General features: G+C 42.7%; 1 protein-coding gene and 1 long non-coding RNA gene across 10 annotated transcripts in view; one reads left to right on the top strand and one right to left on the bottom strand.

Moving 5' to 3' along the window:
* RBBP5 (RB binding protein 5, histone lysine methyltransferase complex subunit) overlaps positions 1-3,402 on the bottom strand; it is a 31,246-nt gene extending 27,844 nt beyond the window's left edge. For 2 of the 5 annotated variants that reach the window (XM_053251163.1, XM_053251167.1), the window contains exons 1-2: positions 3,264-3,402; positions 235-260 (exon numbers count right to left, since the gene is read on the bottom strand). In XM_053251163.1, coding sequence (XP_053107138.1) covers positions 235-260; positions 3,264-3,282 — 45 coding nt within the window. In that variant the 5' untranslated portion in view covers positions 3,283-3,402. Of the gene's footprint in view, positions 1-234; positions 261-2,183; positions 2,977-3,118; positions 3,204-3,263 lie in introns of those variants that run through there. The other 3 variants (XM_053251165.1, XM_053251166.1, XM_053251164.1) reach the window with 3 other exon arrangements.
* A 63-nt stretch (positions 3,403-3,465) lies between these two features.
* Positions 3,466-15,948, top strand: part of LOC128325430 (uncharacterized) — a 30,961-nt gene continuing 18,478 nt past the window's right edge. Inside the window, exons 1-4 of one of the 5 annotated variants that reach the window (XR_008307447.1) lie at positions 3,466-6,874; positions 7,006-7,079; positions 8,650-8,781; positions 11,681-15,264. This is a non-coding gene — a long non-coding RNA (uncharacterized LOC128325430). Of the gene's footprint in view, positions 8,782-11,680; positions 15,265-15,948 lie in introns of those variants that run through there. The other 4 variants (XR_008307444.1, XR_008307445.1, XR_008307446.1 and 1 more) reach the window with 4 other exon arrangements.

Below are 15,948 nucleotides of genomic sequence, written 5' to 3'. Positions count from 1 at the left end.
CGGATACTTAAAATCACGATTGGGAAACCCATGGTTGGAAGGGATGACTGTACAACACTCACTTGATTTAACAACTACAAGTTGAATGAACACTAGTTTTAAGACAAATATATTTGCTCTGTGCACCTTAACACATACCAATTATCTACTTCACTGTTCAGCAAAATCTACCTCCCTATTTCAAACATGACAAGACAAAACAAAACCACTACAAAATACATCAAAGACATTTACCTCTGGATAATTCTGTCCAAAGGATTCTGTGCAGGGAGGAAACAGAAATATAAAACATGAAAAAGTTCTACAATGCCACATTCTTTGTGCTGTACAATACTGCAACATCTTTCTTAAGGTGGAAAGATGCTGTCATATACTGAAAAGACAAACCTAATCCTATGAGTCAGGAGAATTCACTATGTGGGTCCACATTCAAAACTTTGAAAGAAGTTCTAGTAGCAAGATGTACCCAAGTTAACATTCTTAATGGATGAAATGGAAGTGAAGCTTTCATTTGGCATCAAACACTATATTGTTTAATACTTCATAGAAAAACAGATGTGCATGGTAAGAACCACGTGAAACTTTACACATACGAATAATATTGGAATTGCAAGCAAAATAAAATAATCAGACCAGTCCTTAAAACTCACATAACCCTGTATCTCTTGTAATAACCTTGTATCTCTTATAATACAGGGGTCATTGGTATCAGAAAGGTTTCCACCCCATATGATCTTTCGTCCCTAGGTGTTGGGGAGAAGGGACATCAAAGTTTGCCATATTAAGCTGAAGAGGCTCTACTCATAATCCCACTGATAGATGAGGCTAGACTGGTGAGAGCATAGAGTAGGGCCTTTGCTATTTCAGCCCTTTCTAGAACTAGTTACTCAGTCAGGCCCACCTGATCTCACTTGCCATATTTGAAAATAGATATAATAAAATAACTCCAGTTCAGCACTCCTTTTGAAAGACTCCATTTCACTCAACTTCAGGGGCTGATTGAGTTTTTATTTAAACATACATAAGAACAGCCCTGCTGGATCAGTCCCAAGGTCTATCTAGTCCAGGATCCTGTTTCCACAGTGGCCCATCAGATGCTTCTGGGAGGTAACCTAAATGCTTCACTTTTGCCTTCCCCCCACTTTTTTTTTTTAAGAATATATTCAAAGTGGCATACAAACATAACAATAATGCAAAGTCAATTTTAAAACAAGTAATAAAAGTAATCAATCATAAAATAGCATAAACACAATTAAAACAGCAGCAGCATACTTAAACGTCTGTCCGAATAAAGAAAGTTTCACATCCCATCTTAAAGTAGGAAGAGAGGAAGTGTTTTGGATCTTACCAAGCACAGTAGCCCAGAATTTCAGTGCCATCACCAAAAAGGCCCTGTCCCTGATACCCAATGCCAGCTCATTCCCATTTGAGATGACTGTCAATGCGCTCCCCTGCCCCACTTGCTGGCTCCACCCCTGGGTGGGAGCCAGCATTCACTGCCCCACCCCTACCTGAGGCCCAGGCACTGCCCTCTTCCCCCTGTTTGCATAGTGCATGTGAAGCAGTACTGGATATGCCTTTAGCAGCAGGTGGCTGGTCTCTCCATCACTGCTGTACTGTTAAGCCAGAAGCAGTGACAAAGAGGCCAGACACTTGGGAAGGTCCCCAAGGAGGCGGCAGCAGCAGCAAACAAGGTTGGAGTTAGCAGTGAGTGGCAAGTCTACACTCGCTTTATTGAAAACCATTCCTGTTAGTAGGGGAGTGGTGAATTATAAGTTGCACCCCACCCCACCCATACAGTGCAGGTCATTGCTGGCTGCAGACGATGCCAGCAAACAGAAAAAGGATGGGAGCGAGTTGGTGGGTGAAGACAAAGAACTTTATGGTGCAGCTGAAGGCATAGGCAGGGGTGCATGCTGCCACTCCCCAAAAGGCCCCCAAAGGTACCTCCTGAGATTACTGCCTCATTTGACCTCATGGGGTGGAGGAGGGGCACCTATGTCGATACTGACCAACTGTATCTCCCAGAATCAGCATATCTGATTCAAAAAGCATGTCTGAGGTAAAAAAAAAAATTCTACACTTTGTAGAACAGACTAACAACACTTTTTGGCTTCACTTTCCTGTACAGTGTCATGGATCACTTGCTAAAGTTATCTGGAATTTGCTGCCCTTACACACACCTTTCTGTTGTGTATTTACTCTCTGTATGAGCCACGTTGAAGTCTGGATTTTGCAAACTGGTCTCTGGGCCAGTAGAAGACCTTGCCTCTTAGCTAGGCAGTGGCATGAGATAGCTACTTGACTCTTCCTTGGTTTATTATCAAAGGCGAGAACTCCAGTAATTCAACAACTGACAACATGCTTAGGACTGAAACTAGAGCACATTTATTGGAATTAATTAATGGATCTTACTTCCACTTAACCATGATTAGAATTGGGCTATAAATGTTCTACTGAAATTTTTATGTTAAATGTCTGGGAAAACTTTCAACAAGGACAGAAAATGTGTTAATGAAAAAGCTCCTCTGGGGAGGATAAGGCCTAAATAAACTTTCATGAAAACATATTGAATAGACAATGCAGTGCAGTGTACAGCAAAACCACACAAAGAAATCTCCGAGGGGTGCTTTGCATGTGACTAAACAGTGCAGCACAGCTAGACGAAATGTTCCAAGGATGCTAGAAGAACAGTTAGGGTTGGTACGGCTGCTATGGCAACAGAGTCAAGGAAGTCAGGTGTTTGGCCTAAAAACAAGGCAGGCAGCAAACTGACAAGGAAAATCAGGCACGGCCAGGACCTCCAAGGACCAATTTTGCCAAGAGGAGGTTGGCAGAGAACCGGAGGGCCACGAATCCACACGCCCCTAAAAGCGCCTCCTTCGCGTTATCTGCATGAAAGGTGGTTAAAGCGAGTCAGGAAGCGGGAGAGCGCCCTGGGACCGTGTATTCTGGCCAAGGCTGGGCTCAGGTTCGTGCTGCAGCCGGCTTCAGCGGTACCTGCGGAGCAGCCTATGGGTGGGAGACGGCGGGACAGATCCTCCAAGAACAACTTCCCCAGAACCCAGCCTCAGCGCCTCCGCCCCCCGTCAAGGCTCGGCTGCCCCAGCAGCAGCACCTTCGTATCTCGCAGGCCACGAGCACACCCCTCCTCCGCGTTCTCCCTATCCTACCGCCGCCCCTCCCGCCAGTCCCGTCCCTCCCGCCACCCGCGGCTCAAGGGGACTGAGAAGCGTCCAAGAGAACAACTCGAACCCACGCACCGAGCAGCTCCAGATTCATCTTGGCCACTCTCTCGTTCCGTCCGATCCCGCTCCGGAACCAAGGACCCAGAGGTCCTCCCTCCAAAGGGGTTGACCGTTAATTGGCCTTACAAAAACGATGCTCTGCTCCTTTCTTGGGGCTTAGGACCCTCATTTGCGTCACGGGAAACTCTGGGTCGCTATACTCTGTCCCAGAGCTTCAGGAAAGCGGAAAGCTGCGTCGCGGGAAAGCTTTTTGCTTCGTGGAAGAAGCAGGCAATGCCACAGACACCTCCCAGCCGGCGTGCTTTGAATAAAGACCGCCTGCCTGAAACAAGGAGATGTGTGAGAAAGGTTCCGCGATGTTTCAGAGCAGCAGCTGCCGCCGCCAGGACGGGTGCTAGCTTGAAAAGTACGAAAGGGAAAGGCAAAAGTAGACGGGGATAGTTGTAGCATCTGGGAAGAAAGTGGGGTGGCGAAGGGGCCTACTGGGGACGCTTTTGTAGTTTAAGGAACCAGTGAGCTACGCTAGGATGGATGGATGAAGTGCCGCCAAGTCGTTGTCGACTCTTAGCGACCACATAGAAAGATTCTCTCCAGGATTATCCGGAGAGATCATCTCCAGCCTTTAAGGTCTCTCAGTGGTGCATTTATTGCTGCCATAATCGAGTCCATCTACCTTGCGGCTGGTCGTCCTCTTCTTCTCCTTCCTTCAACTTTCCCCAGCACTATGGACTTTTCAAGGGAGCTGGGTTTTCGCATAATGTCCGAAGTATGGTAGGTTGAGCCTGGTCGTTTGTGCCTCGAGTGAAGGATTACCGAAAGAAAACTGAAGGAAGCGCTATAGCTTTGGTGTCTCAAGTGAGGAGACGTATCTGCTCTCTGTGAGGATGTCCTTTTCTGGACTAAGTCTCTGTTATTGTTATGAAGAGTTTCTCTGACCACTTTCTCTCTGCAGCTGGGGAGAAAGAGAGAAACAAAAGAGAAAGAAGGCACTCCACATGGCAGAGCAGATCTGCTAGGAGGATGGCTTGTTATTGGAGTCGATCCTTCAATCCCATCTCCCCTCGTCACATTCTGTCTGCCACACACATTTTTCCCCTTCCAGCAATCAGCTCTGGTCTGATTAGGACCCATGAGGAAGGACTCCGGATTGGAATCCCGTGTATTGAAAGTCACAGATTTTGCATCTTAACTGAAATTGATATATTCTCTCGAGAGATTGTTAAGCATGATTATTATGTATTTAATGTCATTTTTAGCGTGACCCTTAGCTTATATTTTATCTCTCTCTTCTAAACAGGTGTTGGTGCTTAGGGATTCGTGCATGCCACATCCATTGGGGAGGTGGAATTTCTCTCCTCTCCACAACTGACACACTTCAAAATCCTCAGTGTGAAATACAATAAACTATTTGTTGTTCCTTCTCCCCATAGAACCTTGGGAACTAGTTCAATGAAGGGTGGGCTAGGGTAGGCGTTCCCATTTTGTGTCCCCAGATGTTGGGCTACAGTTGTTGTTGAACCCAGTTACTGTTGGATTTTATTTGTTTGTTTGTGTTTTGTTTGGGGGTGGGTTTTTTATTTTCGCCGCAGTGGACTAACACAGCTATAGGGAAGGGCTGGAGCAGAGGTTCTCATCTTTGAGTCCCCAGATTCTGTACTACAACTCCCAACATCAGTCCAACATCATCTGGGAACCCAAGATTGGGAATCCTTGGGCTTGGAGATCTGACAATTATCAGCATTCTTTCCAAACTAGGACCCCCAGAATAGGACTGGTATAAAACACGTGACTGATATCAGAGGGAGTATCCAAACAACAAGCAAGTATTGCCAAGGAGTAGGATGTTGGGAAGGAGGCAGTTGAGGTTGGGGAGAAAGAAAGAAAATTGAAGGGATAGGGGGAGAAGCAAAGAACTGGTGAACCACTGGAAGACCAGTGTGGGACAGAATGGCCATGGGGATAAGGCATGGGCAGGAGGCCTGCCATGGAAGCATCTAACAGACTTTGGTGTTAATTTCAAATGGCTACTCGGCAAAAACTAGAACACTGGGTGCAGATACTGTTGAACTGAATACTGAAATCAAAGGGAAAGTATATTTGGCTTTGAGGGGAAAGGAACTTTTGTAAATGTTAAAGTCTCCACTTATAACGTGTTTTGGGTGGTATACAAATATGTTAAATAAATAAAATATAAAGAAGACTTTTTCCATGTTCGTGTTGTTTGGACCAGTGTTTCCTCTAACAGGGATTCCCAGATGTTGTTGACTACAACTCCCAGAATCCCCAAGCAAAAGCCATTGCAGCAGGGGATTCTGGGAGTTGTAGTCAACAACACCTGGGAATCCCTGTTAGAGGGAACACTGGTTTGGATTCTAATTGCTTCTCAGATTCCTCTTAATTAACCTGTGGCTTCCATCTGCCACACACGTATATGTTTGTGGTGTAGATAGGTAACCACCAACTATATCTCTCCCCAGTGCTTTGGCACTTTGTCTCACACCTTTGCAGGCACCAGTTATGACATTGCCTGTGATTTCTCTACTATGATGTGCTCATTGTCTTCTTGATGATGACTAAGGTTGAGTAGTATGAAGGATGCAGGAGGAGAAGCAGCAACTCACAGGGGCAGTTTGATTCTCCTCCTATCCCAAGAATAGATGGGAGCCAGTGTGGTGTAGTGGTTAGAGTGCTGGACTAGGACCGGGGAGACCCGAGTTCAAATCCCCATTCAGCCATGAAACTAGCTGGGTAACTCTGGGCCAGTCACTTCTCTCTCTGCCAAACTTACTTCACAGAGTTGTTGTGAAAGAGAAACTCAAGTATGTAGTACTCTGGGCTCCTTGGAGGAAGAGCAGGATATAAATGTAATAATAATAATAATAATAATAATAATAATTAATAATAGCAAAGCAGCTATGTTCCTTTCAAATATATTAATGATTCATAAGACTGCCAGGTTAAGAAGTATCTGTTCTATAACAGGAATTTGTAATAGCTGGAGGTGGTTTGAAACCAAGCAGTCCAGCAGATATGGCAAGTATTTCAACATTTCTAAATGCCAGATTATTTCACTTCCTTTCTGTATTTTGTTCTGTAACCTTTGCCAAAGCTTAAGACTAGAGACGGTAGGGGGAAAGATACTATATTACCTGGAGGAGTATCTTCAACCTGGAAATAGACCAACTTGAACAGAAAACTACAGACATTTATTTTAGGATGGCAATTATTTCCTGGGATTTTCTCCCATGTGCTGGCAGTTTGGTTTTTATCAGACTGTCCACATATAGGTTACAAGGGGATATTGTCTATGTTTTGAGTGCCTCCCTATGCGTTGTGGCTGTAAATGCAAAAGTCAGAGACACACTATATCACAACCAACACAAAGGTAAATGCTTTATTATTAAAAAAGCAGCCATTTAATTTCTTTCCTAAAGAATGATGCAACATGATAACTACATGCTTTATTAGCAGGAAATGGCTTGGCTTGAAATGCATGGTTTTCAATCAGTTTAAGAAAAACTCATAACAAAATATCCCATGATACACATCATTGCACTGTTTCAGGAAGGAGGGAGTGTGAAAGATCACAGGTGGTCACCACCAACATGGAAGGAAGTTCTTAAGAAGTAAGTTATTTCTTGCCAAAGAAAATAGCTATTTGGTTTCTTTTCTGGCCTTTTCACACCAATCACAGAAGACATCTATCAATCTATCATGGTTAAACATTGATCTGAGCATTTTGATTACTGTTTTGCAGAATGAAAGGTAATTTTTCAATTTACAATGAACAGTAATCTATCCTTTCAAGAGAAAAAGAGATGCTTCTCCAAAGTAAGCAAAAAATACACCTTTGTCTTGTGTGGGAACAGACTTATATAGAGAACTGGATAGGGACAATCTTTATTTGCAGGAAATGACAATTTGAAAAGCATAAAGCTTTTCAAAAATAGCTAAATCTATTTCTCCATGTCAGCATCATCGGGAGAGTGCATAACCTCTCTAAATGCCTGCCTGGAGGCAGTAATGGGCTGGATGAGGGATAACAAACAGACTGAATCCAGATAAGATGGAGGTACTCATTGTGCGGGGTTGGCACTCAAGAGATGATCTTGATCTGCCTGTTCTGGATGGGATCACACTTCCCCAGAAGGAACAGGTACGCAGTCTAGGGGTTCTTCTGGATCCAAGTCTCTCCTTGGTGTCCCAGGTTGAGGCAGTGGCCAGAAGTGCCTTCTATCAGCTTCGGCTGATAGGCCAGCTGCGTCCGTTTCTTGAGGTGAAAGACCTCAAAACAGTGGTACTTCTGCTGGTAACCTCCAGACTGGATTACTGTAATGCGCTCTATGTGGGGCTGCCCTTGTACGTAGTCCAGAAACTACAGTTGGTCCAGAATGCAGCAACCAGGCTGGTCTCTGGGTCATCTAGGAGAGACCATATTACTCCTGTATTGAAAGAGTTACACTGGCTGCTGATATGTTTCCAGACAATACAAGGTGTTGTATATAACCTATAAAGCCCTAAATAGCTTGGGCCCTGGGTATTTAAGAGAATGTCTTCTTCGTCATGAACCCCGCCCCCCCCCCCCGCCCATTGAGATCATCAGGAGAGGTCCATCTGCATTTGCCACCGGCTCGTCTGGTGGCAACTCGGGTATGGGCCTTCTCCGTTGCTGCCCTGAGGCTTTGGAATGCGCTCCCTAGTGAAATAAGAGCCTCCCCATCTCTGACAACTTTTTAAAAGTCTTTAAAGACACATCTGTTCACCCAGGCTTTTAACTGATATTGTTTTGATTGTTTTAATGTTGTGTTTAGAATATTGTTTTAAAATTTTAAATTGTGTTTTAAATTTCTGGCTTCTAATTTTTTTTGTTTTTGTTTTTAATTAATGTTTTACTTTTAATCTTGTTGTAAATCGCCCAGAGACGTAAGTTTTGGGTGGTATAAAAATACGTTAAACAAAATAATAAATGAATGAATGAATAAATAAATAAATAAATAAATAAAGCAATTCATGGTTTCGCTCAAGCTTAAGAAAATAAACAACTCATAACAAAAAGTCTGGAGTGTGGTCAGGAACATCAAAATTGTTGCTTTGCTTCCAGCCATGTGAATCATCACCACTGTGGAAATAGACCCTCTAGAAGCAAGTCCTTTATTGTTAATGGAAATGGCTGCTTGGTTCCGTTTCCAGCCACTGACATTTTCAGACCAGTCACTGAAGACATCTGTCATGGTTAAACACTGAACTGATCATTTTGATTACTGTTTTGCAAATCAAAAGACAGTTTACAAGGAACTGCAATTCATCTGTTCTCTCAAGAGAGAAACAGATAGTTCTCCAAGTAAGTGAAAACAACATGTCTGTCTTGCAATGAATTCATGCCCCTACTGTCTCTGCATAGGGATTTTCCATGAAGAACTGAAAAAGAGTCTGCTGGACACCAGTCAGCCATTGCAGTGGGAAGGCAAGCTGAACTCTGTAGTGTTTTAGGCTTCAATGGTCCTCATGTATCGGGGACAGTCCTGATCTTCAGGTATGTGAACCCCAGTAAATCACTGTCCTTATGCCTGTTGGTGATGCCTTTTGAAAATATAGTCAGTGTGCTTACAGCTGTGCTAGAGCCTTCTCAAGTAAAGCCCAATGAAAGTATGAAGTACACAATTTTACCTGTCAAAACTGGTTCCCATGCAGCTTTCCAACTTGCACCTGAGATTCTCTGCCCAACTTGTCACTGACATTTGAAGTTGAGTGGAAGTCAGGAACTGGAGGTTGGTGGGTTCGGATGGCATGCCCATCAGGAGTGCATGCTCTCTGAAAACATTCAGTTTCCGTTAGGGATGTGCAAACAGGTTCAAATTCGAACTGGTTTGGTTTGAAGGTTCGAATTTGAAGCAAACCGGGCATTACATTGGCAATGCTGGTCCGAATGTGAACCAATTGAGCCTGGTTTGGTTCAAACCAGTTTGAAGGCTCAAGCCTCCACTTAAGGTGCTATCCTCCATTTTGGGTCACTTGTGTTTCTTGATTTCATTTGCCGAACTCATGTTTCCCTGATTGGCCAGATGAGTGTCGCTCTCTAGTAGGCTCTGCAGTGGTCTCACTTCTTGAGAACTGGCACCCTATTGGCCTGCGGGGAGGGCAAAGGTGGGGGCTCCAAAAGGAGGAAGTTTCAAGTTTTATTGAAACTCCATTTAATGGCAAGTATCTGGCCTTGCAAAATCACCCTCGCTGCAGTCCTTGGCTTGCTGAGTGCTGGCTGCGGCTTCTGCTGGTGAGAGTCTGCCTGCAGACTTGTGCTGTGTTTGTTCCTTGGTCTTCACCAGCTTTAAGCCTTCCCCCCCGGGGTGTGTGTGTGTGTGTGTATGTATGCTTCTGCTGCTGTTCTCCCACCCCAGTGATTGAGTGACTGTGTCTCTCCCCTCCCCATTTCCCTAACCCCCACTGTCCCCCCACCTTTTTTTGCTTCCATGCTGTCTGTTGGCTGCTGTTTTTAATTCTGGGCTGAGTTGAGATTAGAGTCCTCAGCTCAGCAGCTGCCAGTTACTTTATTTTATTCTGTGGGGTTTGGGGTGGGGGTTGTTCTTGTTTTCTCTGGAGCAGGTGCTTTTCTATTTTATTTATTTATTCAATTTCTATGTTGCCCTTCCAAAAATGGCTCAGGGTGGTTTACACAGAGAAATAATAATAAACACTTTTTAACCCTTTTCTTGCTGTTCTTAGCACACCGCCTGCTCCAGAGTACTCCAGCAGCACCTCCCCTCTGTCCTCTTTCCCTCCCCTCGCCTTGATGAAATCAATTGATGAAAAAATGATTTCATCCTTTTTTTAGTTTCTGGCCTCTTTCACACACTAACAGTCTATCAGAGTGAATTCGTGTGTGTGTGTGTGTGTGTGTGTGTGTGTGTGTGTGTGTGTGAAAAGTTCTTCAAATTAGGAATTCATTGAGAGAACTCATACAGCAGCAAGTCCAAACACAAATTGGATTATTGGTTGCTGTGTGAGTTCTCAATGAATCCAATTGATTCACTCCCCTGGGGGGACTTGTGACACAACCTGCCATGCCCCCAAACCCACTTTGGGGTGCCCAGAATGGGGTTGCCTCAAATCCCCATTATTCCCTATGGGAGAAATTCAAAATGTGGAAAAATATTCAAAAAATCATTAAAAATCACAGCAGTGCTCAACTGATTTGAGGTTGGGGTGATAGTTGGCACCCTGGTTTTGTGCCTTGAGGTGTTCTGCATAGGGAATAATTGGCTGGTTCAAGTCCCCATTATACACTATGTAGAACCTTTTAGAACCAGTTCGAATTCAAACCAAACCTGGAAGCGGGTGGGGGGAGGGTTAAGCAAAACCAAAACTGAACCTACCCAGCTTGGTTCAAATTCAAACCAAATAGGCCAAGTATGTTTTGTGCACATCCCTCATTCCCGTCTTACAGGTGGCTGTGTGAACCAGCCCTATATATAACAGGGTCCTGCTATCCCTTCCCGCCATAAGCATATAGCTTTGAGAAGCAGTCCAATTGTGTGTATATTTCAGGCTGTAGGATTAGTGAATTACTGTTAAGAGGGTGGGATTCTTGTTTTGCGCTGTAGTTATGTCTATCTGCCTTTTGTAATGACCTTTGCTAGGGAAATAGGATCAGTTCATTTGTGATATATTGTAACTAGATGGTGGTCAGTGTCTCACCCTGGGATGTTAGCAAATAAGGTGTATTTCTCTAAGAAAAGGAGCAGCATATTTGTAACTTCAGTTACTTTTTGTTCTTTCTCTGAAATGTCTGCAATAAGCTTTTTATCTCTTTGGGTTAAGAGAAGAGGTTGAAATTAGAATTGTATCCAAATAGTAAACATTTTAATACACAGAAAAAGCAAATACTATTTTGAACCATTTCTTGTCATTATTCATAAAGTGTGAGGTGATCTCCTTACAAAAGATTGGGTCAATGTAGAGAGGTAAACTCTAAGCACACACACGGGATTAACTCCCATTAAACTCATAGGGTCTGATTGCAAATTTCTTCTTAGTGCTTGAGCCATTCATACCTAGAGCTGTAAAGAAGTGCAGAGATTGTTCATCTTACCATGTATTCAAACATTATCTACGGTTGTCAAATTATACCTTCAAGGTGCAATTCAAGATGTAAGCTTTGTCTTTAGGTGAAGCTAGTGTCCTGGTTCCCTAAGACAGCAACTCTAGGGCAACATTTGTTTCAGTGGGATTTACCTTGAGTTAAATGTATTGAGGATCAGGAATCTGAAAACCATTTCTTCCATGTATACTTTCATTAGAATAAGATCTACCAACGTGTTTTGAATAGCTTTGTATTTTCTAGACTGTCTAGGGTATGATAATCAGAGCACTGTTCTTCTCCCATATGAAATGAGAGATCAGTTTCTTGGAATGCCTTACCTGTGTTGTTCCCTCAGGGCTGCTCAGTGATTTAACATATCTAGTTGTACACACACTTCAAATATGTATCTACTGCATACTGAGGGACAAATCTTCACACGTTATCTTTGCAAAACTGTGGTTGAACAGTGGTGTAACCTGGCTGCTGAATGAAGCGTGAATCAATTCCCAAAGAAAACTTTCTTGCCTAAAGGAAACATTGCAAAACCGTTAGGATGGTTTATACCAATCTAAAGGGATTAGATGTGTAATCTTTATTCTTTTTTAATTAGCTTTGTGTGGATAAGGTCTTTTTGAAAATGATAATGATAAATGCATGAAACCCATGTGTGTAGAGTTTTATTTCAAGCCACCAGTAGTTCTGAAAAGCAACCAAAGTTGTTTGATAGTACATAGACTTCAGTTACTAGATTCTACCAGTTTTGAAGATGATTTGAAAAGATTTCAGAATAAAATTTGATATAGAAGTAAAGGGTAGTGGGGGGAAAGCTTGACTAATAAGTTTAGCTTATTAGTCAAATTTTTCCTGCAATTTTCTGTGGAATGCTTGCTTCAGAAAATCCAGTCCTTTAACTCCTTACTCCAGAATATGCTTAGGCCAGAAATTTACTATACTGTCATGTTGATAGATTGTTCACACAACCTGGGTGGGGAGGGGAGAGGCAGGGTTGAACCTACCTTCCTCCTAGACTATCTTCCTCCTTTTGTGAGACCCACGGATCACACGCCCACACGTCATGCAGCTGCTGGCAGCGCAGCATTGTGGAGACCAGGTGAATGCAGCCTGATTTCCAGGTATCCTTAAATGCACCATGTGAGGAGCATTGTGCATTGGGGGATTCCCCTACAAGCCAGGTACTCCAGGCCAGGGATTCTCAGTGTTGGGTCCCCAAATGCTATTGGACTTCAACTCGCATAATCCCCATCCCCAGTGTCCTTTAGTTGGGGATTATGGGAGTTGAAGTCCAATAACATCTGGAGACCCAACATTGAGAATCCCTGCTCTAAGCATCTGGCTCTGTGTCTGCTTGGCTACCTGCAGTCTGAGCAGACACACAACTGGGAATCCAGGGAGAAGTGTGCACTCACACCCTTCTACCTGGGGAAAAGCTTGGGAGGAAACTCGGGCTACCTGGGAGGGCAGCATCAGGACCAGCCTTGATTCCAGCACCTCACATGAGCAGTCCTACCCAGGTAGGGCTGCTTGTGTGAACAGCCTTATTGAAGTGAGTTCCCTTGTGCTGCTTACAGCATAGAAGTATGTTCTTTCAATTAGTGGATTATCCTTTGTTGAACTATTGACCCTTGCTGTTCTGAGCTTGGAAGCTCATTTCTGTGCCCTTCAAATTCAGATTCTCATATAGAATTCACATTTATTTACTATTACAATTTAAGCTTTACTTAATACCTAATATGGATTATACAGTAAATGGTGATATGGTCTCCATCCAAAAGACTTATCTTATGAAGCACTAGCATACTTTCAGGACTAATAAAGCTTCTGCCATGGTATAATTGACTGAAATTGAACAAAATTCTACATTACACTTAATTTCTGCTTACAGCAGTGGTGCCCCAGAAACCTTCAGAGACAGGGCTGTAGCTCAGTGATACAGCATATATTTTGAAGGCAAAAATTTCAGGTCCAGTCCCTAGCAACTTGAGGGAGGGCTAAGAGAACTGCTGCCAGTCATTATAGACAGTACAGAACTAGATGGACTAATGGTCTCATTCAGTATAAGATAGCTTCATATGAAAATGAAGTAGTGCTCAGGAAACAATGCTGTCTTAAGGTATCTTATGATAGTCTGTGGGAACTAGGTATGTCAACTCTATGCTAATTCGATTTTGAGGAGTGAGTTTGTGTGAAATTCATATTCCTGATAACCTACAGATAATCAAATTTGGCAGGCACAATCCTCCCACAAACTAAGTTTAAATAATTTACAAGAAATCCTGAATATCATACTTCCTATTTACCTATAGATGCCAAATTTTGTATGAATGACCCTGCCACTGAAATTAGCTGAATGTACAACCTTACACCAGAATATACCAGTGGGACAGGTTAAATCTTTTTTTAAAATTTAAGGAAATTGACTATAATAATGGTTACTGTTCAACAGATTTATCATTCAGTCATTCATTCCAAAATGACATCATGTCCAAGAGAAGCAGAGGAAGTTTCTCAGATTCAAATTTACCATATATGGTCATTATTAAATTGTATGAATAATATTTGAAGTTGAAATCCTACAAGTGTAAATTGTTCTTTGACTTTCCTTTTTCAAACACATTAAGAAAATTCTTACATATATTTACTTTATTGAACTTTCATAGACGTCTAATCTACACAAAATGACTTTGCCTGGTCAATGATGGACCTCACCTACTAGTGTATCATAAAACCATGAAACTTAGTGCAAACAAGACAGAGGTATTGTCTGTAGGGGGTCAGGATCCAAGAGATGGTTTAGATCTGCCTGTTCTAGATGGGGTTACACTCACCCTAAAAGATCAGGTTCGTAGTCTGGGAGTGCTCCTGGATCCCAAGCTCTCTCTGGTTTCTCAGGCTGAGGCAGTGGCCAGGAGTGTTTATCATCAGCTTTGGCTGATACGCCAGATACATCCATTTCTGGAGACAAATTACCTTAAAACGGTGGTGCATACATGGGTAACCTCTAGGCTTGACTATTGTGATGCACTCTACGTGGTGCTTCCTTTGTATGTAGTTCAGAAACTACAATTGGTTCAGAACGCGGCAGCCAGATTGGTCTCTGGGTTTACCCAAAGGGACCATATAACATTGATTCTAAAAGAACTGCACTGGCTGCCAATATGTTTCCGAATGAAATACAAACTGCTGGTTATTACCTAATCTATGCTTAAGTAACTACACTGTGGGAGCCATCAAGCAGACCATCTGGTACAACATTGACTTATCACCTCTTCAGTTCTAGATGTTGAAATTCACATCTTTGGCGCAGTTGGTGGTAATATAACCTTAGTATATTTTTTTTAACCTCAAGTTCATTATACCAAAACTTCCTGTAAATCCCTAGATGCATCTGGTTTTAGTCCTTCAGCTCAAATTAGATGCAGTAGCAGTAGATCTGTGTGTCCAATTCAGGTCTGCTATTGAATCATAAGGAGGGGGTGAGGAGAGAGCTGCCTTAGGGACAGGTGGCAAGATATGCTGAAACCATCCCTGCCTCTGATTTTCACTTCCCTCCACAACTCAACTTTTTAATAGCAGTTTTTCCTCCAGTGGGTGGGTAATTCTCATCTCAGATGATGAACAGTAGAAAGGTTCAGCCCACTGTCCTTTAGATCTCCCCACCCCAAGTCCTGTATTATAGGGGCTTAATTTATAACAAAATGGGAGGTTGCTGCTGTCATGTCTAGTCTGGTATTTAGAAACAGCTGAACAACAAAAACTTTAACAAAAAGGTATAGCTGGTGGTTTTTTTTGGCGGGGGGGGGGCGTTTATAACACCCCTAAAACTCCTTTGAATTTTCAAAACATCCATGTTTGGAGCACGTCTACCACTGCTCACAGAAAGGAATGGAACATTTAAGCTCTTGCTGCCGGAAAAGTTAGTGTAGCAATAAAATAAAATTTTAATAATTTAAAAACCTTGTTTCAATATCTATTTTATTCTATTGTTTTGTCATGTATTTTAATTTGTAACTTCTAAATTTTGTACACCACCTAGAGATGTACATACCAGGCAGAATATGATAAATAAAATAGCAACTGAATAAACTCATGTGGCCCAGTTATAAGCTGCTGTGCTGTTGTATGTTTACGGTTGTATATAAAAGCCATTACAGAAGTGTGACACGGCCAGTGATTTTGTAGTGGCTGTGTGAGTAGACAGTATTATACTGTTAACAGCTACTATCATCAGATACTATTACTGTCTAGCATGCAAGCTGTGGTGTAGTATGGGGGGGGGGCGTTAGGTGGAAAAGATGCAGAATGAGGGATTAGACTAATCACCTGTAAGTATCATCAGGACACCTCAGCCTACACAGAACTAGTTGTACTGGCACACCCTTGTATAACCTGTTTGGCAGTAGCTTTTACAGTGCAATTATGACAGCCACAGAAGGACAAACACATTCACAGTTGCCATGTAGAAGATAGTGTTGTGGCACTGTAGCACTGTCATTATTAGTAGGTGTCAGCTCTTTCCTCTCCCCTCCCCTCCCTTCCAAGGGAGCAGTGTGTCCTTCAAAGTTCTGCAAGATTCCACAGTATTTATCGAAAGAGTAAACCGCA

This window comes from Hemicordylus capensis, chromosome 4 (genome assembly GCF_027244095.1).
Source record: "Hemicordylus capensis ecotype Gifberg chromosome 4, rHemCap1.1.pri, whole genome shotgun sequence".
NCBI lineage: Eukaryota > Metazoa > Chordata > Lepidosauria > Squamata > Cordylidae > Hemicordylus > Hemicordylus capensis.
This window is presented reverse-complemented; position numbering and strand designations above follow the sequence as displayed.